The 25,415-nt window shown below is 43.9% G+C and overlaps 1 protein-coding gene across 14 annotated transcripts in view; it reads left to right on the forward strand.

The window, feature by feature from the left end:
- The window catches only part of LOC143928148 (F-box only protein 31-B-like), a 219,652-nt gene that overhangs the window by 158,682 nt on the left and 35,555 nt on the right, over nucleotides 1–25,415 (forward strand). For 10 of the 14 annotated variants that reach the window (XM_077452871.1, XM_077452879.1, XM_077452889.1 and 7 more), the window contains 2 exons: nucleotides 2,338–2,440; nucleotides 5,330–5,464. In XM_077452871.1, coding sequence (XP_077308997.1) covers nucleotides 2,338–2,440 — 103 coding nt within the window. In that variant the 3' untranslated portion in view covers nucleotides 5,330–5,464. Of the gene's footprint in view, nucleotides 1–2,337; nucleotides 2,441–5,329; nucleotides 5,465–17,734; nucleotides 17,835–18,515; nucleotides 18,872–25,415 lie in introns of those variants that run through there. The other 4 variants (XM_077452897.1, XM_077452864.1, XM_077452917.1 and 1 more) reach the window with 2 other exon arrangements.

A 25,415-nucleotide genomic window follows, 5' to 3' on the forward strand; every position in this document is an offset into this window, starting at 1 on the left:
GGTATATTAACTGGTTTCTTAGTTATAACCTCTGCAATCTATGGTGTATACAGTACTCTATATATTTGAAAATTGATCAGTACTGACAGCCTGTTCTATTTTTTGAGGCCCCTAACCACTTGACCTCCGAAAGATTTAACCCCCCTAATCACCAGGCCATTTTTGCGATAACTGACAATTGGTTGTGCGGCGCTGTACTCAAATAAAATTGATGTCTCCCCCTTCCCCACAAATCGCGCTTTCTTTTGGTGGCATTTGATCACATCCACTGATTTTATTTTTTGGGTTATAATCATAAAAACAACTACAATTTTTGGTCACAATAGACAATTAGATTTACATAATATACAAGTCACATTGCACAATATACAAAACAGTATTTTTTTTTACTTTCTACTATAAATCATATCCAATATATATATATATTTGGTAAAAAAAAAATTAAAAAAGACAAACAATTTGAAAAACTATTTTTTTAATGAAAAAACACCAAAAATTTAAAAAAATGAATATTTTTTATTTTGGCTTAATAAACATATCCAATAAAATTATGTAAAAAATCGAATTTCTTCATCAATTTAGGCCAATATGTATTCATATTTTTGTTTAATAAAAAATCCCAATAAGGGTATATTGATTGGTTTGCGAAAAAGTTATAGCTTCTACAAACTATGGGATATTTATATTAATTAATTTTATAGTAGTAATGGCAGCGATCTGCGACTTCTAACGGCACTGCGATGTTGCAGTGAAAATTTGGGACATCTAACTGGCACTATTTGGGGACTAGTGAGACTAATACAGTGATCAGTGCTAGAAAATATGCACTGTCACTGTACTAATGACACTGACTTAGAAGGGGTTAAACATCAGGGGTGAGCAAAGGGTTAAATGTGTGCCTGACCAGAGTTTTACTACTGTGGGGGAGGTGCTTGTACTAGGGGAAGGCATGGATCGGGGCCTCTGCTTAGCAGAGACACAGGCTCCATGTCTTCTCTACTGACAGACCGCCGTTCTGCCTGTGTACAGAATCATCACAGCAGGAGTGGGCCGGCGGCGGTGCCCACGCACTCCAGATCCGGAAGTACACGATCACGTATTGAGTATGTGATGTTGTGCAGCAGAACTGCCTTGCCGCCATATATACACAGTGTATGGTTGGCAAGTAATTAAAATGCCAGGACAGTCCAAATATCCCCCAAATAACCCATTTTTCGAAAGTAGACAGTCTGAGATAAGAGGACAAAAAATGTATTATGTATATATTTTTTTAACACACTTTTTGACCAGAGCAAAATAATGTGCCATATTAAGATTGTACTACTCTGGAGAAGTGATCATTATTATTATTATTATTATTATTTTTTATTTTTTTTTACACATTATGTTTGCATATAGCAATGAATTTTATTACTTTAAGCAAGAATTTTACTGAATGAAAGAATGAAATTGATTCATTTAGTTTATTTTGTTGTGATTGGACCCAGTCTGTACCATGTGACCAATGTCAGCTAACAGCACAATTGTACACAATGTATGGCTTGAAAGGAAGCCATCCATCAACTGTCATGTGACCTGCTGTGATCGTCTCTCCTCTACTCACGTCTATCATACATGAGTGAGGAAAAGCCGATCAACAGCTCTTCCTGTTTACATTGTGATCAGCCGTGATTGGACATGGCTGATCACATGGTAAAGAGCCTCCGCTGGAGGCTCTTTACTGAGATCGGTGTAGCGGTGTGTCTGGCTGACACACCGCACCATCGATCACGTTGGTGCGCACAGTGGCTGTTATCCTGCTGGACATCATCTGACGCCCAGTCAGGATAACGCAACCACCGCCCGGCCGTCGTTTTGCTATAGGCCGGGCGGGAAGTGGTTAAAGTGGAACTAAACCCTTCTCTCCTTTACAGCCAGGGGAGCTGCCATCTCAGCCTCTGTTTGATCTGCAGCAGCCATGGTGCTGCACATGTGATCAGTTATGTCACCAGTCATTTCATGGCTTAACATTTCAGCTGAGAGCACAAGCAACTGTGTCAGTTAGCATATTTGGCAGGCTTTGAATGTAACTGTTGCTAATCCATTAAATTGATGTTTTTAGTCCACTTTAAGCAAATCCTTGTGTGTGAATCTTTTGCCGAGATTCTTACCTGTAGATCCTACCAGTAACAGCACTTCCTGATGGGGACTTACAATGCTAAGACACTGCTTTGCAATTAGCAGCAGCGTTGTCTTGCTGTGTGCACTCTGCCATTGGGCTGTCATCTCTCGGTCAGCTGCCATCCCCGCATATCGATGTATTAACAATCTTGCGTTCTTTTTATTTTTTGCCGGCAGGAATTTCGCACATGACTGCGAGATGTCTTTGGGAGGAAGCTGGACGATATTTTCCACAAACAAAGCTCACCCTGATGAAATTCATCTATATCTGACAATATGAGTAAGTGAGGGGACATAAGGAAAAATTCTTCTTTTTCTTCTTCTTTCTTCTTTTCCTTCCCTCCTTTCCTCTTTTTCTTCTTTGTTCTTTTCCTTCCTTTCGTCTTTATCTTCCTTCCTTTCTACTTTTTCTTCTTCTTAATTAATTTCCTTCCTTCCTTTCTTTTTCTTCTTCTTTCCCTTCTTTCCTTTCTTTCTTCTTTTCCTTCCTTCCTTCATTTCTTCTTCTTTTTTTCTTCTTCTTTCTTCTTTTCCTTCCTTCCTCTTTCTTCTTCTTTTTTCTTTTTTCTTCCTTCAATCCTTCCTTTCTTCTTCCTCCTCCTCCGCCTCTGGTAATTTGTATTGAATAGGGGATGGTGATGTGTTTTCAGTGAGTCTCATCTTCAGCTATTATAATATTTACCTAAAGATAGTTCCTGATAGGACACTTCTGATCCATATTTGCCTGGTTCTATTTCAAATTCAGCTTTGTTATGCCGCGTACACACGATCGAACTGTATGACGTACTTAGTCCGTTGAAACACATTTCAACGGACAATCCGCTCGTGTGTGGGCTTCAGCTGACTTTTTCAGCGTGCAGTCCGGAGTACTAAGAATTTCGGTTTGCACAACAATCTTTCCGTCGTACTTTGGTTTCAGCGGACAATACGGTCGTCAGTATGCTGGTCCGACGGACTAAGAATGGCGCATGCCCAGAAAGGATTTACAGGGCGGAAGCGCTCTGTCTTGTAAAACTAGTGTTCGTATTGAAGCTAGCATATTCATCATGCTGCTAATTTTGTGTTTTTTTAATATAGCACATTCTTTTCTTCTTCATAATGCAAGAAAAGTGAAGTTGCTTTGCTGCTTATATTCACACAGAGTTATCACAAATGTCTTTATTCATCCTCATCCTATGATTAATATTCCAATTCGAGAATAAATAAAAAAAAAAAATAACGGACGAATTAAGCTGAAGTCTGAAAAGCGCGAATCGTCTCTAACCAAACTTCCACTAACGCAAAGTCAGCAGAAGGAGCACAAAGGGTGCTTTGCTGTGTCTTGGACTTCCTATTTCTAGTCCCGTCGTACGTGCTGTACGTCATCGCGCAAGCTTTCGTCGGACTGTTTGTGTATCCGTGTGTGGTCAAGTCCTTTCAGTGGAAAGTACGTCGGATTGTCCGTCGGATTGTATGACGGACTAAGTCGTCATACAGTTCGATCGTGTGTACGTAGCATAAGAGCTCCTTCTAGTGGCTGTTTTTTTTTTTCAAGCTGGGTAAAAGGTTCAAGTGCACCTGCCAGTAACTTTCCATGTTTCCATGAATACATTTCTGACCTTTCATAATATACAGGAACAGTATAATTTTTCAGAAAAGTGTCACCCCATCTACCAACGAACGTTCATAAACGGTGCTGTATACAAGGGGTTAAAGCAAGCAGCAGCCATAAGCTTGCTATTTGTAGAGCCAGCGAAGGGCTTTTTACATGAAAGTGATCCCATTTATGATCACTTCTATAGGGCTCTGAATGGTACACCTTCCCACTGCCACCACTTGCGGTGCTTCTCAGGCCCTCCCATTCCTCTGGGATGATCAAGACTGCAGGAAATGGCTTTTCATATTTGTTCCCTGATCCCCTTTAAGATTAATGAATCCAGAAGAGATGTGTATTACCCAATTTCTGGGTTTACAGCTGCAACTCCTTGGTTACTGGAGCCGAGGATGCAGCTAATCAAGCATGACCTGTGCTTGATTAGCTGTAATGAAGGACAGGGGGAAAATTTGTAGTTTAAAAGCCCCCTATGTTATTCCATTGAGCAGGTGACCGGTTCTCTTCATGGAGACATTGGGGGTCTAGCCCCCCCCCCCCCAATGTCTCTATAAAAATGACCTATCACCTACCCAATGCAATAACATAGGGGGCTTGTTAGCCTATTAGACTATCAATTTCCCCACTATCCTCCATTACAGCTAATATATTACCCATTACATATAGGGGGTTATTTGCCTATTTGCCCCTTGTTATAGCAATAAAGTTAAGTAAAGAAAAAAGTGTAAAAAATATATTAAATACAATAAATAAATATTTATGTTTGTTTAAATAAATTAAATATTTTCCAGCGTATGAGATAACCTTTTACACTTAAAAAAACTGGCCAAAAATCGGGGGTTGTATTATTATACGCCGGATCAGCCCCTTCTGAGGGTTCGGTAATACTGTATGTAGCTTCGGCTACATACAGTATATACCGCTGAGACAATCCCGGTGAGCAATGTATTCATATGAATACAGAGCCTGCTCGGATTGGAGTAACAACCTCTGCCAGTCGGATTGGCATTGAGAGTCAGAGAGGCGCGGGCTGATGATGATACAGCCTCTGCCAATCCAAGCAGGCTTTGTATTCATTAATAGAATACATCGCTCACTGTGATTGGCTCCAGCAGGAAATAGGATATGGCGCCAGCTCTTCTGCTAGGACGAAATATCAAGCGTCGGAAGCCTCGGAAGGGGGTCGTCTTATACGATAAGTACAAGAAAAAAATGCTAAACAACTGTAAGATTAGGGGGCTGTCTTATATGCCCGCTCGTCTTATACACCGGCATATATGTAAGTAGAGAAAAAAGTATAAAAAAAGATATTATGTAAAATAATTCATTTTTGTTTTTTACCCCCAATATTTCCATAAAGATCACCTTTCACCTGCCCGATGCTATCACAAAATGCGATGATGTCATAAGTCTGCTGCAAGCAGGAGGGAGCGGTCTCCTCTCTGACAGTGATCAGTCTGTGCATTGTAACTTTGTAGCAAGTAGGGGCTGATCTGTGCCCGACATATGTGCACACCAAAGAAGTAGATGGTTGGCTTCTTTATCCTGTTTATCTTGTTCTTTTGTGTCTCTTTGCAGCAATTGCCTTACTTACTGTCGGACATATCGCCCACCTAGCCGGCCGGATGATCTGGTAAAGTCTGACTTTTTCACGGCCTGGAGATAGTCATGCTGAGTTTCCATGGGATGACTGCCAAGGCCACAGAAATAACGGTGAGCAGGAGCCTGATGTGTCCTTCTAATAGGAAGAATATTGAATCCTGTGAACAGAGCTGGAATTCTTTCCTGTTTCAGACCCGCCAATGGGAGGGGGAGGGGTGGCCACACACTGAGAATATTTAATTTCTTCATGTCTGTATATTGATACCTTGCTCTAAGCCAGTGATGGCGAACCTATGACACGCGTGTCAGTGCTGACACGCGTTGCCATTTGGGGTGACACGCACAGGATTTCATGCGATTCATCCTCGGCTCCTGCACGGCCGCCGAGGATGAAAGAATCTGTGCTGGAGGAACGCGGGGGGGCGGGACGTGTGATCTCCCCCGCCCACACTCACTTACTGTATCGCCGCCGCCCCTTTCTGAGCGCTGGGGCTGCTGGTAAGGCGTGCGTGCCGTGCGCACACACGTCATCAGCGCGGCGAGGGAGGACCCGCAGGAGAGGAGCGCGGGAACAGTGCGCGCCTCTCTCCAGTCAGGCCAGCACAGAGAGTCTACTCCTGGGACTGTCAGTTACGACCGCACCACAGCAGGGAACAGCGGAGTGCCAACGGGAACTGTGAGCGTCATTAGCAGCAACTATTGGGGTGCCATGGACTTGCCCACAATAACTGAGATAAGTGAGGGGGAGGTTGTGTTAGCTTGTTAGGCTAGTTAACCCCTAATTGGTTATCTATAATTCTATCTGCTGTCACTGGCCCACTGATGGAGCACCCAAAAAATAAAAAACAAAGGTTAAGTAAAGGGAGTGGTAGTAGCAGTGGCCGACCCTTTCAAGAGACATGGAGCGAGATGTATGGCATTATAGAAAAAAATGGCAGATCATTTTGCGTTCTATGTACTGAAACGGTAGTAAGCAGAACGTGGAATATAAATAGACATTTTGAAACTAATCATTCCCAGCTCTTGGAAAAAAGTGAGGATGATAGGAGGGAATACATTTCCAGGAAGCTACACCTTTATAAGAGCCAATCTAACTCCATCCTTAAATTTATAAAAGGCTCTACAAATTTAAACTCTGCAAGTTTGAGCATTGCTCACTCCATAGCTCAGCATGCAAAAGCGCTTAATGAGGGAGAATTTATTAAAGAAACTCTCCTAAGATGTGCGCCAGTTCTATTTCACGATATGCAGAATAAAGATGCAATTATTAAGAGAATATCTGAGTTACCACTCAGTAGAAATATCATAAAAGACCGAATAATGAGACTGAACACAAACGTACAACAGCAATTAAAGAGAGACATAAGGAATTGTAAATATTTTTCCATCTCTCTTGATGAAACTACTGATGTCACATCGCATGCTCAGTTGGCCATTATTGGTCGATATTCTGATGGTCACACAATGAGAGAAGAGTTGATAAAGTTAGTATCAGTGCCAACAAGTACATCAGGAAGCGAAATATGTAAGGTTGTTATGCAAACATTCTGCGACCTAAGCATTGATATATCTAAAGTTGTGTCAGTGACGACAGATGGTGCCCCAAACATGGTGGGGAAAAACGTTGGATTTGTGAAATTGTTTACAGAAGCTATTGGACATGCGATTGTGCCTTTTCATTGTATTATCCATCAGGAGGCTTTATGTGCCAAGGCAGGATTCACTGACTTAAATGACTTAATGTCAGTTCTAACAAAAATAGTTAATTTAATAGCTGCTCGCCCCCTTCACAAGCGAGAATTTTCAGCACTTTTACAGGAGGTTGATTCCACCTACAGTGGACTGCTGATGTACAATAATGTAAGATGGTTGAGCCGAGGAAAGGTTCTTGAGCGCTTTGTGGAGTGCTTTGAAGAAATTAAGGTATTTCTTGAAGAGAAGGATCTGGGAAACTTTCCTCAGCTCAATGATGATAAGTGGGTCAACACCCTGATGTTTTTTACAGATCTCTCTGTTCATGTTAATGAACTGAACTTAAAGTTACAAGGTTTTGGCAAAAGTATCGATGTTATGTTTGGATACATAAAAGCTTTTGAAAGTAAAGTAAAAATTTTCAAGCGGGATGTAGAAACTAAAACGTATAAGTATTTTCCTCGAGTACAAAAGCATTTTGAGAAGGCCAGTGCAGCTGTACGAAATGAAGTGGAACTCTTGCATATGAAGTACCAGCATGTTTTAGACTCGTTACTTGACCAGTTTACTGATAGATTTAGTCAATTTAGAAGCCTAGAACAGACCATGAAAATAATTAAGTATCCTGATGTAGTAGTCTACAATAGTTTGGAATTAAATGGTTTCCAATGGATGCAAATAGATGATTTGGAGATGCAGCTTGCAGAATTTCAAGACAGCATCTGGGCTCAGGTGTTTGTTGACTTGAGGTCAAAGCTTGAGAATCTGGAAAGGGGCCGCTTGGAGAATAAAGATGAGTGCCACTACGAACAGGAAATTTGGAGTGCCTGGAACAGACTACCAGACACTTTTAGCACCCTGACAAATATAGCAACAGCTTTACTCACAATTTTTCCTTCTACGTACTTTTGTGAGACCTTATTCTCAGCATTAAATAATATCAAAACCAACAAAAGAAACAGATTGACAGATGAGGTTAGTAGCGCTTTCTTGGGCCTGAAGTGTACAAAATACCAACCTTCAATTGAAGATTTAGCCAATGAAATTCAGCAACAAAAAAGTCACTAATAGGCAGGTTAGTTAAAGAATTCGCCCTCCCCCTCACTTATCTCAGTTCACGGCAGGGCTGTGGAGTCTGCTGCTTCCAGCTCCACGTCCTCATCAACATGCCGCTCCGGCCCGTCCCCGCTATGAATATTCATAATCATCGCCCTCGCGTCACTAGGAATATTCATAGCAGGGGCGGGCTGGAGCGGCATGTTGATGAGGACGTGGAGCTGGAAGCAGCCGACTCCACAGCCCTGGTTCACGGCACCCCAAACAAGTTCAATAATATCAAGGGCAACATACGAAATTGACTGATGAACAAAGAAGTTACTAAGCAGGTATGTTAAATAATTTGTTTTTGGTTTATTAAATACAATTATATATTGCAATTATACATTTTTGTAGTTTAAACTATAAATTGCGCAAAAATTATGTTTTTTTGTCGAAGTGACACACCACGCGAGTTATGCTCGATTTTTTTCCGATTTTTGACACACCACACCAAAAAGGTTGCCCATCACTGCTCTAAGCCCTGCTATTATCTAGAGGTAAGCCCCTCCCATTATTTAGCAGTCCAATGCCAGAGCCTACTGAGGGTACTACATTGGGCTGTAGAATGCTGGTGGAAAGACTTGATTTAAGAATGGGCGGTACTTGCCTCACAGCCAGGTAAGGGTGGACTCTGTTTGGGACCCTGATGTAAGTGGAGAATCTGATGGGGGCCTTGATGTATGGGGACTGATGGGGACCCTGGTTTAAGTAGGGAGACTGATGGGGACCCTGGTGTAAGTAGGGAGTCTGATGGGGACCCTGGTGTAATTAGGGAGACCGATGGGGACCCTGATGTAAGTAGGGAGACTGATGGGGACCCTGATGGGCAACCTAATGTAAGTGTGTTTGGGGGCATCTGATTGGGACCCTGATATAAGTAGAGAGTCTGATGGGGACCCTGATGTAAGTAAAGAGTCTGATGGGGGCCCTGATGTATGGGGACTGATGGGACCCTGGTTTAAGTAGGGAGACTGATGGGGACCCTGGTGTAAGTAGGGAGTCTGATGGGGCTCTGATGTAAGTAGGAAGTCTGATGGGGGCCCTGATGTAAGTTGGGGGGTCTGATGGGAACCCTAATGTAAGTAGGGAGTCTGATAGGGACCCTGGTGTAAGTAGGGAGACTGATGGGGACCCAGAAGTAAGTAGGGAGTCTGATGGGTACCCTGATGTAAGTAGTGAGACTGATGAGGGCCCTGATGTAAGTTGGGGGTCTGATGGGGACCGCTATGTGAGTAGGGAGACTGATGGGGACCTTGGTGTAAGTAGGGAGTCTGATGGGGTCTCTGATGTAAGTAGGGTGTCTGATGGGGGCTCTGATGTAAGTAGGGGGTCTGTTCGGGACCCTTATGTAATTAACGAGACTGATGGGAACCCTGGTGTAAGTAGGGGGACTGATAGGGACCCAGGTATAAGTAGGGAAGCTTTTTATACAATACAAATTCCAGAAAAAAGTACCAGGCTAAAGCCCATAATATAATGAAAGATTTAAGGAGATGTATGGAAGGAAGAGGAAAAAAGGAGGGGTCAGTATCAGGGGTTACATCCATCCGTACCCACATAACTGTGCCCATGGATATGTGTGTGCAATCACAATTCTATTAAACAGTGGATTTCCGGGCCCTCGTTGAGGCTATTTGGGGATAAGATGTTTTATTTATGGATCCAAAAGTTGTCACGTTTGCACAACGCCAAAAATTTTTCATTGGTAGTGAGGGACTTATCAGATATGCATTCGATGGCAAATACCTTCAAGGCACCTGTGTCCCCACCATGACATGAGGTGAACTGGCTTGGGACACTATGCTTGTCTGAAGGATCTTTGGTTAACCTACGGTGCTCAACGATTCTCTTACAAAGTGGGTGTATATTATGCCCCACATACAAGAGACCGCAAGAGCACAGTAACGCATAGATCACATAATCCGTAGAACACGTGATGAACTGTTTAATATTCTAAACATTGTTTGTCCCCCCATGAACGTGGTTTGTCCCCCCATGGTTTGTGAGGCATTCTCCCTTTACCATATAAAACGAATCAATCAGCGCTGAACACAACAAATAAGTGAAAAATTAAACAATTAATTAAAAAACATGCAGCTCGAATACTATAGGTCAAAATACCAAATCCCACATTACAGTACAGCGCATAAATAAATAATCTAAGTGAATGAAAAAGTGACACTCTATTAGTGCATCAAAACACAAAAGTCCATAGATTTAAAGAACAACAAGTAGAGATGTCAGAAAAAAGATCCGCTTGTGCAATGTGCCTCCAATCGACAAAGATAAGTGATGATGTGATTCCTTCACCAATAAGCAAGATGGACTCTCACCTCAAAATATGGACCCCTGATTTAACAGACAGGTCAGAAAACGCATGTTCCCATCATGGGTAACTCACAGCATTCAGTAGATATAGCGGTAGTGCTCAAAGATTGAATCCTTTTCAGTATCCTTAATTTAATATGATTCCATAAAAAACATAAAAAACAAAATCTAGTGCTCTCTGTTTCCACAAATTTATTTAAAACAGAAGTAAAAGAGATACACTCACATTCTGGTGCACTGATCTCCAGTGCTGAGTGCTGGGCATGAAAACAAATTTATCACAGCGTCCATGCATGGATCAGTATAGCAGCTTGCGGATGATGTCACGGCTTAGGTCACGTGGTCCGTACGCGTTGCGTCCCCGAAAGTAGGCGGGACTTCATCAGCATCCTCCCTTTACCACATCTAAGAATGACCATTATATTATCAAAGAAAAATCGAATATCTGCCTTTTTGGCCTTATTGGCCTCACTTAACTTGCTGGGCGCAATAATGTTCTTCAAAAGCACTTGGCCCTTCTAAAGGTGATACGGGGTGTGTCGGAAATGACAGGTGCCAATTTGGTGTCCATCTGTAAAATATGCCGTTGTTTCGAAAACACCCTCTCAATGGCATGGTAATCACTGTTGAATACTGTAGTGAAATGTGTGATGTTATGCTCATTAGTTTTGATATGGGGTCTTTTAAGTGAGCTATTAAGGAGTTTAGAATATGCCTCTTGTATTAACTCCTTAGGATAGCCTTTGTCTATAATTTTTTGTCTGAGAAGACAGCTCTGTTCTATATAGTCCTCCACCTTCGAACAATTCTTTCTTAGTCGATGGAACTGGCCAGAGGGGATATTGTCCTTCCAGGTGGGGTGGTGACAACTCATATAATGTAAATATGAGTTACCACCAACTTTGCAGAAATTCTTTGTAATAATTGCACCTCCCTCATCGGTCAACTCTAGATGCAGGAATATTGAAGTTATCGGACAAACCATGTTTCAAGGACTGTTAATGTTTGCAATATTAAACAGTTCATCACTTTTGAATTATGTGATCTTTGGGTTAAGGTGCTCTTTACCGTCACTTGTATGTGGGGTGCACTATACGCCCACTTAGTAAGAGAACCTGTGAGCACCATAGGTTCTTCAAAGATCGTTCAGACAAGCATAGTGTCCTACGCCACTTCACCTTGTGTCATGGCAGGGACACAGGTGCCTTCACTGTCTTTGCCATCAAATGCATACCTGATAAGTCTCTCACTGCCAGTTAAAGATTTTCGGTGTTGTGTAAACGTGAGACCTTTTGGATCCATAAATTAAACACCTTTTCCCCAAATGGCCTCAGCAAGGATGCGGAAATCCACAGTTTAATACACACACATACAGTCCCTTGAAAAAGTATTCATGCACCTGGAAATTTTCCACATTTTGTCATGTTACAACCAAAAACCTAAATATATTTTATTGGGGTTTTATGTGGTAGACCAACACAAATTGGCACATAATTGTGAAGTGGAAAGAAAATGATAAATGGTTTTCATTTTTTTTTTTTTACAAATAAATATGTGAAAGGCGTGGTGTGCATTTGTATTCAGCTCCCCTGAGTCTACTTAGTAGAGCCACCTTTCGCTGCAATTCTATCTGTAAGTCTTTTTGGAGGTGTCTCTACCAGCTTTGCACATGTAGAGAGAGACATTTTTGCCCATTCTTTTTTGCAAAATATCTCAAGCTCTGTCAGATTGGATGGGAAGCGTCTGTGAACAGCAATTTTCAATTCTTGCCACAGATTCTCAATTGGATTTAGGTCTGGACTTTGACTGGGCCATTCTAACACATGAATATGCTTTGATCTAAACCATTCCATTGTAGCCCTGGCCGTATATTTAGGGTTGTTGTCCCACTGGAAGGTGAACCTCCGCCCCAGTCTCAAGTCTTTTTTTTTTTATATTTATATAATCTTTATTTGTATATGCAGATTGCATGAAGAAAACACAGTTTGATAACAGGCATAGAAAAAGTATAAGAGGGGTAAACCGGCTCAAATAAGCAATGATCATCGTATACCCCATGAGGTCCGATTGATCATCCGACATGGAGGGTGCCAAAACATGGAGAGCAACATAACCAATACTGTAACATATGAACAATAGCAATAATATACTGCTCCAAACATATCTACATATCTTTAACCACTTTCAGACCGGACCATTTTGCTGGTCAATGACCAGAGGTCTTTTTACAATTTGGCACTGCGCTGCTTTAACTGGTAATTGCGCGGTCATGCAATGTTGTACCCAAACAAAATTTGCGTCCTTTTTTTCCCACAAATAGAGCTTTCTTTTAAAGGTATTTGACTGACTGCAAATTTTTTTTTTTTCCGATATAAACGTAAAAAGACCGCAAATTTTGAAAAAAAATGATATTTTCTACTTTTTGTTATTAGAAAAATCCAATAAACTCAATTTTAGTCATTTTTGTCTTTGGTAAAAAAAAGTCAATAACTGTATATTTATTGGTTTGCGCAAAAGTTGTCACATCTACAAACTAAGGTACGTTTTCTGGAATTTACGCAGCTTTTAGTTTATGACTGCCTATCTCATTTCTTGACGTGCTAAAATGGCAGGGCAGTACAAAACCCCCCCAAATGACCCCATTTTGGAAAGTAGACACCCTAAGGAAATTGATAAGAGGCATGTTGAGCCCATTGAATATTTTATTTTTTTGCCTCAAGCGATTGAATAATGACAAAAAAAATGTTTTATTTTTTTTTACACAAAGTTGTCACTAAATGATATATTGCTCACACATGCCATGGTTATATGTGGAATTGTACCCCAAAATACATTCTGCTGCTTCTCCTGAGTACGGGGATACCACATGTGGTCGACTTTTTGGAAGCCTAGCCTCGTACGGGGCCCGAAAACCAAGCACCGCCTTCAGGATTTCTAAGGGCATACATTTGTAATTTCACTCCTCACTACCTATCACAGTTTTGAAGGCCATAAAATGCCAAGATGGCACAAAACACCCACAAATGACCCCATTTTAGAAAGTAGACACCCCAAGCTATTTGCTGAGAGGCATGTTGAGTCCATGGAATATTTTATATTTTGCCACAAATTGCGGGAAAATTACAAACTTTTATTTATTTTTTATTTTTTTTCACAAAGTTGTCACTAAATGATATATTGCTCACACATGCTATGAGCATATGTGAAATGACACCCCAAAATAAATTCTGCTGCTTCTCCTGAGTACGGGGATACCACATATGTGGGACTTTTTGGGAGCCTAGCCACGTACGAGGCCCCGAAAACCAAGCACCGCCTTCAGGCTTTCTAAGGGCGTAAATTTTTGACTTCACTCCTCACTACCTATTACAGTTTTGAAGGCCATAAAATGCCAAGATGGCACAAAACCCCCACAAATGACCCCATTTTAGAAAGTAGACACCCCAAGCTATTTGCTGAGAGGCATGTTAAGTCCATGGAATATTTTATATTTTGCCACAAGTTGCGGGAATTTTACAAACTTTTTTTTTTTTTTTCCACAAAGTTGTCACTAAATGATATATTGCTCACACATGCCATGGGCATATGTGAAATGACACCCCAAAATAAATTCTGCTACTTCTCCTGAGTACGGGGATACCACATGTGTGGGATTTTTTGGGAGCCTAGCCGCGTACGGGGCCCCGAAAACCAAGCACTGCCTTCAGGATTTCTAAGGGTGTAAATTTTTGATTTTACTCCTCACTACCTATCGCAGTTTTGAAGGCCATAAAATGTCAAGATGGCACAAACCCCCCCAAATGACCCCATTTTGGAAAGTAGACACCCCTAATTTTAGGGGTACACTAGTGAGACTCACAGGTAAAAAAGCACCTAGGCTGTCAGCGACTGTATCAAAACGCTACAAAAAAAACTGTTAGCGATCACAGGGATCAGGCCTGACTCTGCGAACGCTGCAGTTATGTGCGTTGTGTTTTGTAAGTGACAGTGATCGATCGATACTGCACTTGGGTGGGCTGGGCTGGGCTTGGCGGAGGGGCTAAATGCAGGTGGTAGCAGGTATCTGGGCTGATCCCGCTAACAATGCGTTTTGGGAAACCTAAACTGCTGGCGACGCTAATATAGATCTGATCAGATACTATATTACTAAGGGAGGTGTATGCTTTGCGCGTGGGTGTTAGCGGTACTGGCACTAACCTGACGCTGCCTGGGGCGACACAGACCTTATCTGACCCTCAAACTTATATCACCCGCCGGGTGATCAGGGGGTTAAACCTTTATTAGGTAATAAATGGCGGGTGCCCTGAAACTATAAAAAAATAACTAACCAACCAGCGTCACCTGTAACAGTTATTTGGTGATCACTGGTGAAAGGGTTAACTAGGGGGCAATCAGGGGGCTTTATGCGGTAGTATATGGGGGTCCCTGGCGCTATAAAAAGCTGTGGCGAACCTAAATACCTACCTGCCTAACTAGCGTCACCTGTGACACTAATACAGCGATCAGAAAAACGATCGCTTATTAGGCTGGGTTCACACTGGAGCGATGGGGGGTTAGGAGGTACCCTAGAACTAAAGGGGGCTAACCCTAACTGCCCTAACAGTTATTACAGTCACAAATGACACCAATGCAAAAAAAAAAAATGCAATTGGTGTCACTGTGACTGGGGGTGCAGGGGTGATTGGGGGGGTGATTGGGGGGTGAGAGTGTGCCCGGCATGTTCTCCTGTATTGTGTAGTGTCGGTGCAACTCACCGATCCTCTCTCCTCGGTGCCGGAACGAAAAATACCGACACGGAGGAGAGATTACATCACTTCCTCTGCCTGTGTTTACAGGAGAGGAAGTGATGTCACGCTGCACTTCCATTCGTCAGGAGCGATCGCGAGGGGGTGGCCATGAACGAATGGCCGCCCCCTCATCCCGGATCGCTCCTGAACGGATTCCAACCACCGCTGGCACCGGGGGGGGGGGGCAATCGGGCCCCCCACCCACGGGAAGGCAGGGACGTACAGGTACGCCCATATGCCTGCCCGTGCCATTCTGTTGACGTACATCGTCGTGCGGCGGTCGGCAACTGGTTAAAGCATCTGTGGCCAAATATTAGCCATTGAACATAAGGAACGACAGCCAAGTGAGTAGGCATAGACAAAGAAGGGGCAGGGAATGAGGAGGAGGAGGAATAAGGAAGAGGAGCAAGAATAATGACAAAGGTAGCACTCCATCATAACATTGGTTCTATCCTACCAGTCTCAAGTCTTTTGCAGACTGGAACAGGTTTTCTTCTAAGATTGCCCTGTATTTGGCTCCATCCATCTTTCTATCAACTCTGACCAGCTTCCCTGTCCCTGAAGAATAGCATCCCCACAGCATGGTGCTGTCACCACCATGTTTCACGGTGGGGATGTGTGTTCAGGGTGATGTGCAGTGTTAGTTTTCCTCCACATATAACGTTTTGCTTTTAGGCCAAAAAGTAACATTTTGATCTCATCTAACCAGAGCACTTTCTTCCACATGTTTGCTGTGTCCCCCACATGGCTTCTCGCAAACTGCAAACAGGACTTCTTGTAGCTTTATTTCAACAATGGCTTTCTTCTTGCCACTCTTTCATAAAGGGCAGATTTGTGGAGAGCGCGACTAATAGTTGTCCTGTGGACAGATTCTCCCACCTGAGCTCTGGATCTCTGTAACTCCTTCAGGCACATGGAGTTACCATGTGCCTCTCGGCTACTTCTCTGATTAATGCCCTCCTTGCCCGGCCTGTCAGTTTAGGTGGACGGCCATGTGTTGGTAGGTTTTCGGTTGTGCCATACTCTTTCCATTTTCAGATGATGGATGGAACAGAGCTCAGTGAGACGTAAAATACTTGGGATATTTTTTTATAACCTAACCCTGTTTCAAAGTTCTCCACAACTTTATCCCTGACCTGTCTCGTGTGTTCCTTGTCATTCATAATGCTGTTTGTTAACTAAGGTTCTCTAACAAACATCTGAGGGCTTCACAGAACAGCTGTATTTATACTGAGATTAAATTACACACAGGTGGACTACTAAGTATTTACTAATTAGTTGACTTCTGAATGCAAATTGTTCCACTAGGTTTTAGATAGGCCCCTTTCACACGGGACAGATCCGTGATGATCCGCCCTGTGAACATCCGCTTGCTCAGCGGGGATCGCTCTGTTTATCCACGCTGAGCCGGAAAATGACAGGGCGGTCCCTGCACACTGTGCAGGGACCGCCCTGTCAGATCTCCGCTCTCTTCTATGGGGGATCGGATGAACACGGACCGTCTGTCCGTGTTCATCCGATCCGCTCTGCAGATGGATAGAAAAATAAGAATTGGACCATAGCGGAGACGGATGATATCGGGTGTCAGCAGATTTTCATCCGCTGACACCCGTTATCCCATAGGAATGCATGTATGTCCGTATTTCATCCATAAATGGATGGATGAAATACGGACATACTGTCCGCACGTGTGAAAGGGGCCTTAGGGGTATCAGAGTAAAAGGGGTTGAAAAGAAATGCACGCTACACTTTTCACATATTTATTTGTAAAAAATGTTGAAAACCATTTATAATTTTCCTTCCACCTGTCAATTATGTGCCGTTTTGTGTTAGTCTATCACATAAAAGCCCAATAAATTACATTTAAGTTTTTGGTTGTAACATGACAAAATGTGGAAAATTTCAAGGGGTGTGAATACTTTTTCAAGGCACTGTATGTATGAGCAAGGGCATGTGGGTGTGGATGGATGTAACCCCTGATAATGGTCCCTCCTTTTTTCCTCTCCCTTCCATGCATCTCCTTTAGTCTTTCCTTATATCATGAGCTTCAGCCCAGTACTTTTTTCTGGTATTTGTATTGTATCAAACAAGCATTGGTGGGATAATATCACTGTAACTCTATTTTTTATTACATCATAGTTTTATTGTTCATTTTTTTAATCATCTTATATTGGGACAGCTGTATAGTTCTTGGTATAATGGCTGTTTTTTAATCTAGTTATCCACTGGTAGTTGATTTGCCTATCTCTGGGCAAGGGGATGTGCCGTTCCAGTTGATATAGGTATATAAGATTGCCTTGCTGGTTAGCCCATTGGGAGTTGACAAGGGGGCATTACCCCAAAGCATGTTGTTCTGTCAGCACCTCCTTGGTGTGTTCCAGTGGTCTACGTTGTGCGGCTGTAGGCTTCTTGGTTCTGGTGATGTGATTTCCGGTGAGAAGAGTTCACCCGTTTCCTCTGCCACAGCCGTCGTCATCCTGTCACGGATCCCATCTGTCATCCGAGTCCCTCCGGCACATCCCTTCCGACCTCAGGCTGGGTTCTTTCAACAACTGGTACACACTGTGATGCCCCATGTAAGACTTTTTATCTTTTCATTGCAATAAATCATTACTTGAACTGGACATCCTGTCTCTTGTGGATTTGGGGCTTTGGAATCAACTGTCATCTAGCCGGTTGCATACCACTCATTCCACAGACTGTTCATATGCGATTCCACTGGAGCGCCTGGCTAGTGTATTATTAATTACTGTCCTTATTCCACTATCCCAGTGATCATTTTGAGGCTGCTCGGATTTGCCCAATATCTGACATTGCACCCTATTCTGTCTGCTGATACCTAGCTATATGGTGGTGTTGAAGTTCAGCACCCTACACACTTGTTACACATTGTATTTGCATACAGACCTTACTACGTAGGGCCTACATGCTCTGTTGAGCCTTCTGAATGCAAGGGGTTGGCCAGGGACAGTCAGGCTGGGGAGGAAAGGGCTAGAAGATGCTGCAAGTCCTCCAGCTGGGAAATTTGGCAGGCTCTATGTGACTTGCTGCAGCTTCTAATGCTTGTTGTGAGAAGCTCGCAGTGTGCAGTGAAATTGTTGTAAGCCATTTCAGTCCAGGAGAGGAGCCTGTACAACTGTTCAAGACTGAAGAGAAGGCCAGAGGTCAGATGTAAAGTACAATGTATAGTTGTCATCTGTGTAGTGGCCCTATAATGGTGCGGACGTACATTATGAATTTGTTCTCTTTGTATTCAGGGAGACCTTAATGTCCCAGCTGGATGGCCAACCCTGGAAGTAGACCTGACCCGGCCAATGCGCCTTCCCTGCATAGAGCAGTCACGCAATTTCTCCAAACTGTCACGACTCATCTTGGACATCCGGGAACTGATCAGTAGGGAGCAGCGGCTGGCGGGAGGTGTGGAGGATGCTGGAAGGAGCAACAGGGCGGAACCTGCACAGGCACCATCGCCTGTTGCCAGTGTGGAAGAGAGCGCTGCCAATGGACCAGATGCCAGCGAAAACTGGGAGCAGCAACCTCAAGATCTGCAAGCATTTGTCCTTGCGGAGGAGGTGGTGCGGAATGGAGAATACCCACGCAGCTGTAGAGTTTGGTGAGGGCATGCTACATACTGAATTATTTAGCATCAGGATACCATGGCTCAACTTCATCATGAATGAGGCCAAGAGGAGTGCATTAGATAAGCAGACACAATGGGTTGAGCGATGTGGGAAATGTAGACACAGGTGAGCTGGCCATTGATTGGGGGTTGCATGTTCTAACATTCTAAGACCACCTTTAGTCTTTTTAGACAAATCCCCATAATCCCGAAACATGTATACTTTCATTGCCTGTGTGCACATGTACAATATATGGCCAAAGGTATGTGCCCCTCCACCTCCAAATGATGGAGCTCATGTGTTTCCAGTGAAAAGTACTGGTGATATCTCATACAAAGATATTGTAGACAATTGTGCTCTTCAAGCCTTGTTGTAACAGTTTGGTGAAGACCCTTTTCTGTTCCACCATGTGCCCAGTGTACAAAGCCAGCTCCATAAATTCATGATGTGGTCTGGGGACACCGGCTCTAAAAAGGTAATGGTCATGACGAGGGTCAACTCTATAATAATAGCCATATCAAGGGTCAACTCTATAGCAATGGCCTTGGTGAGGGCTAGCCCTATAGTAATGGCCTTGATGATGGTCAACTCTATAGTAATGGCCATGTCGAGGGTCAACTCTGCAGTAATGTCCATGTCGAGGGTCAACTCTGTAGTAATGGCCATGTCGAGGTTCAACTATGGGTTTACTTCTTCTTTGTCTCCCTGTAAAGGTAAAGCAGAATGGGCTACTATGCATCGCATAGTAGCCCATTATGTGTCACTTACCTGACACAGGAACCAGCGATGTCGCGGATGTCCCCTGTAGCTCGGAGCATCCATCTTCTTCCAGGTATCGCTGCTCTGGCCACTCTCCTTGCCGGAGCAGCGATGACGTCACTCCCACGCATGCGCACGGGAGCTGCCACTAACGGCATATAGTGCACCTTTGACAGCAGTGACTGTCTTTTTGTAAATATGTCCTAAACTGTGTAGGTTTAGGAGATATTTCTTGGACCTACAGGTAAGCCTTAATCTAGGCTTACATGTAGGTCAAAGTGGTTTGTAAGGGTTTACCACCACTTTAATGGCCATGTCGAGGCTCTATACTAGTAGCAATGGTGAGGTGACGGTCAACTCTATATTAATTGCCATGATGAGGGTCAACTCGTTATTAGTGAAGCCCAGGCAGTTCCATCGATACGTTGCACTAGCTAAATTTAGATTTTAAAATGAAAATCTATATTTTTTCATTTGTAAATAATAATGGGTTGCAGTACCAATTACTGCCACAAGATGCCACTATTGTGTGCAGCTGCAATACACATGATACAGTGTTACAATGTGGCCGTCCATACATCAGTTTTGAAGATTTGATCTGAATCTTTGATCGTATCTTCTTTTCCAGGGCGATGCGAGGCAGAGCCGTGAAATAAATTTCTATAAAATCCTCATTTAGTCTATTAAAAGACTGAATTAAAAATAATGTCCTTCAAATTTTCCTGGATGTGATTGCAATAACTAAGCAATCAGGTGATGAAACAATTGGTCTGAATTGCCACCAAACTGCAAGGTTCCAAAAACCCTACTGACCCGGGCCAGGTTTATGTGTATTATAGGCCCTCTGAAGCTACTGCCCCAATAGGTTGTACCTTGGACATGTGGGTGGGGTACTATATACTGTATTTGCTACAGTAGACCTAACTGGATGACATTTAGTTTGCTAAAGCACTGTGTATGATAAACATTTGCCGCAGGTTTTCTTTTTAGAATCCTCCCGCCTCCCTCTTTTCAGTGCTGCCGATCTCCAGCCTCTTTTCAGCCACTTCTTGATTATATGCACCCACACCAGTATCGCCGGCACATAAATGCTTTGGACCAGCATTCCAAAGGGCAGACCATGCCTGTGTACAATATTTGTGGGCAAAGGCATATTTAGTTTCCACCAGGGGGCGTAAGTGGCAAGGTGACAACACAAGGACAATAGGAGGGCATGGCCGGAGTGTGGTCACCCCATAGCAAGACGTGGCCTGAACAAAAGTAACAGTAAAATATTGAAGCTTATTAGTTGTTGGATGACACGGCTGCATTAGTTTTATCTTTTTCAGGCTACTGTCATTTGAATTACACACCTCCTGCCTCTAAGCAGCTACGCTCACCAATTGTGAGGATCCATGGAAGGAGCCATGATTGTCACCCAGGCTATACTGCAAACATGTTTGCCTTTGTTCATCTCCATTACATGGAGTATACAGGGATTGGTAGTTTACAGAAGAAAGATAACATTGCTTGTACTTTCAGTTCAACTTACAGGAAGTGACCCAAACACAGCGTTTCTGGCAGGATCAACAGGTATTTTCTGTGCTTGCTTGGTGTGCTGCAGTGCCATTCATTGTTAATGCCACACCAATGCATTTTGGTTTTAGTGCACCACAATACACTACACTGGTGTGAGTGGTGATGCAGTAAAACTGTCACATCCAATGAGTCACTTGAGGGTGTAGCCTCTTTATTGCACTTACATTGGTCCTTGATGGCTGGGCATTGCAGGTAGTGCATTGTGGGACCTGAGTAGACATTTGTTGGATTGTGTGTAGGGTGCCGAGATGCAAACACCGGAAGGTAGTGCAACCTCCTGGTGTCTATCTGGTGCAGCGATTTAAGTTTGACCTTCCAGCCAGACAAAAAAAATGCCTGATTTTCCCAATTTTTAAATTTCCTTCCTTTTGTAGATTCTTACAATTAGCACATGCCGCTCTTGTATCAGACCATGCACAGTGGGACAGGTGTGTAGATGTGAGCAGATTTTAGGCTGGATACAGACCAACAAAAAGTATTTACAAACAGGTTTACAATAGTTGGGGGTGTATTTATACAAAAAATAAATAAATAGAGCTTTGCATCCTGTGAAACATAAGTTCTGTGTGAATGAGGGTAAAATTGAAATAGAATGTTTCTATTATATCTCCAGGTGGAATGTTTATCCCCTTCCCGCCGAGCGTACGCAGATGTGCGTGCTTGGCTTCCGGGGGGTATACCGGGATGATGCCCGCACCTGCAGGCATCATCCCGGTACCGTTTTTTTTCAGCGGGCGATTGGCTATCCAGCCATAACAACAGAATCAGCTAAAAGCCGCTCGGCTGTTATGCCGGAGGAGCGGGCTGTTACCGGTGCTCCCGCTCGATCGGGAGCACCGATTCCACGTCTGATGCCTCCGGCTGCTGGTGAGGAACTGGAACAAAGCCGTAATCGGCTTCGTTCCAGTCTCCTCATAGTAAACACGGAAGCGACGTCATGACGTCACTTCCCGTTTACTCTGCTGCCAATGGCGCCGGTTTTAAAAAGATATACGGTATCCAGAATTGCCGTTTGCGGCGATCTGAATACATTGAAGTGTAAAGGAGGGGTGGGGGGTCTTTTAGAAATAAACAAATATGGCCGCTTAGAAATTGGATGAAAGGTTTAGCTCTGGGAAATTAAATTGTGCATTTTATATACAACTATACCATAGTTTTCTTTTATATACAACTATACATTTGGGAAATTAATTTGTGCTTGTTATATACAACTATATGTAGCACTAACCCCCGAAGGAGCTGCTGGTTATTTTTGGGCTTACCGTTACCTTCCGTTCTCCTTGTAGCACGTCCAGGGGATGTCCCGTGGCAGATGGCCTATAACTCGAGACTGACAACAGGTCCACTTGAATGGATTTTATTTGCAAAACTCAGACAATTGAACAGTCTTTTAACTTGGGATCAGAGGGTTGGAAAGAGGGTTCAGGTACTCTTAGTGTCAAAGTCAGGAAAAACGTTGAAGAACGTGCTTACTCTGACTGCATCCAGAGAATAGCCATTCGCAACGGGATGATCACTCAGGTTGGACAGTCCTTCTCTCACAAGGCCTAGCCGCCAACTTGGTGCTTACTCAGGAACAAGTCTCTGCCACAGACATTGTTGTAGAAACGTACAAAATAATGTCTCTGACACAGACGTTGCTGTAGAACCCGTAGGAAAACTAAGCTGGCGAACACTTGTAGGATACCTAGATCTCTCAACCTACTTGACGATATCAACAAGACCAGATTCTCTCGGTTACTTCAGCCCTTCCAGGCTCTTGCTAAAAAAACCAACCTGTACGTGGTGTTCTTCTGAAGAGTCTTCCCCTGGAATGCTGGAAGTATACTGGGTCTCTCCCGAACCGGAGACGACACCAAACCACCTCAGAATCCTTCCTTAGTTTCCTTGCCTCAGGCTAGCCAGCCCCAAGACATTAAAGTCGGGTGGATCCGCACCCCAGGCCATAGCTTTCTTGGGGGCTGGTCTGGAGGACCAGGACCATGAAGTCAGCACATCATTCTGGACCAGAACCCCGAACCACGTGTCCTCTGCATATTAAATACCCTCTCCCAGAGAGCACCACTCCCACTGGGTATGCTCCGAGAGAGAGCAACTTAAGCACCTGACCAGACCATAGTTCCATGCCTGCCAGAGGAGACAGTGCCCCCTGTAGCCAGGCTGAACATCTCACAGTCCAGTCAGACTGATGCAGAGGCCCAATTTAGATAATTATACCCAAACCAAACTGCAGTTTAGGCCACTTTAACTTTAGAACAATGCATAGTGCGTGCTCTTCAGGAGCCGCTGCTACATATACTATAGTTTTTTTTTATATACAACTAATATATAAATATACATATAATATATTTAGTAGCTGAGCTGCCCACCCTGAGCTGGTCTGCTAAAGGTGGGGGGGGGGGGGGGGGGGTGCAGCTGCACACATCTATTTTTATATATAATATACACATAGTAGCTGACCTGCCCCCCAAGCTGATCTGATAACGGGGGTGCTGCTGGACACAGCTATAATATATATATATGTACAGTAGCTGAACCTCCAACTCTGAGCTGGTCTGATAAGGGGAGTGACACCGGGTTTTTACACACCAGGTGACACCAAACCTAGTGACACCACTGGGCTTGTCTCAGCTTGGTGAATTTAACCAGTTGCCGACCGCCGCACGCTGATGTACGTCGGCAGAATGGCACGGGCAGGCATAAGGACTTACATGTACGTCCCTTGCCTCCCGCGGGTCGGGGGCCCGATCGGGCCCCCGCCCGGTGCCTGCGGCGGTCGGTTTTCGTCCGGGAGCGATCCGGGACGAGGGGGCGGCCATTCATTCATGGCCACCCCCTCGCGATCGCTCCCGACGAATAGAAATCCCCCGTGACATCACTTCCTCTCCTGTAATGTAAACACAGGAGAGGAAGTGATGTATTCTCTCCTCCGTGTCGGTATTTTTCGTTCCGACACGGAGGAGAGCGGATCGGTGAGTTGCACCAACACTCTACACACACAGTAGAACATGCCAGGCACACTCACACCCCCCCTTTACCCCCCGATCACCCCCCCCAATTACCCCTGCCCCCCAGTCACAGTGACACCAATGTAATTTTTTATTTTTTTTTGCATTGGTGTCATTTGTGACTGTAATAACTGTTAGGGCAGTTAGAGTTAGCCCCCTTTAGTTCTAATGTACCCCCCTAACCCCCCCAATAAAGGTTTAACCCCGTGATCACCCCCCGTCGCCAGTGTCACTAAGGCTGGGTTCACATTGCAGCGGTTTATGAGAACGAATGTGATTCGCACCGCACTGCAGTGCAAATCACATCCGATCTCTGTGCGATTCGAGTTCAGCCATTCGCCGCACCCGCCACACCCGCCGCAAATTCGCACGGGACCCTTTTTTTGGCCCGCAGCAGAATCGGATCGCATGGGTGTTCACACCATGCGATCCGAGTTTGCAGATCTCACTGCGATATGCGAACTGATCTGGGGGTGTCAGTAACATTTCACTGACACTCCCAGCAGTTCGCATAGGGCAGTGTGAACTGCCGCCGGGAGGCATGCGATGCGGGAACCCGCCGCGGATTCGCGGCGTTTCCGTATCGCTCCAGTGTGAACCCAGCCTAATAAGCGATCATTTTTCTGATCGCCGTATTAGTGTCACAGGTGACGCTAGTTAGGCAGGTAGGTATTTAGGTTCGCCGCAGCTTTTTATAGCGCCAGGGACCCCCATATACTACCGCATAAAGCCCCCTGATTGCCCCCTAGTTAACCCTTTCACCAGTGATCACCATATAACTGTTACAGGTGACGCTGGTTGGTTAGTTATTTTTTTATAGTTTCAGGGCACCCGCCATTTATTACCTAGTCTCACTAGTGTACCCCTAAATTTAGGGGTGTCTACTTTCCAAAATGGGGTCATTTGGGGGGGGTTTGTGCCATCTTGGCATTTTATGGCCTTCAAAACTGTAACGCCCTTAGAAAGCCTGAAGGCGGTGCTTGGTTTTCGGGGCCCCGTACGCGGCTAGGCTCCCAAAAAGTCCCACATATGTGGTATCCCCGTACTCAGGAGAAGCAGCAGAATTTATTTTGGGGTGTCATTTCACATATGCCCATAGCATGTGTGAGCAATATATCATTTAGTGACAACTTTGTGAAAAAAAAAAAAAAAGTTTGTAATTTTCCCGCAACTTGTGGCAAAATATAAAATA

This window comes from Lithobates pipiens, unplaced genomic scaffold (assembly GCF_037356315.1).
Source record: "Lithobates pipiens isolate NorthernLeopardFrog02 unplaced genomic scaffold, aLitPip1_a1.2 Scaffold_10, whole genome shotgun sequence".
Classification (NCBI taxonomy): Eukaryota; Metazoa; Chordata; class Amphibia; order Anura; family Ranidae; genus Lithobates; species Lithobates pipiens.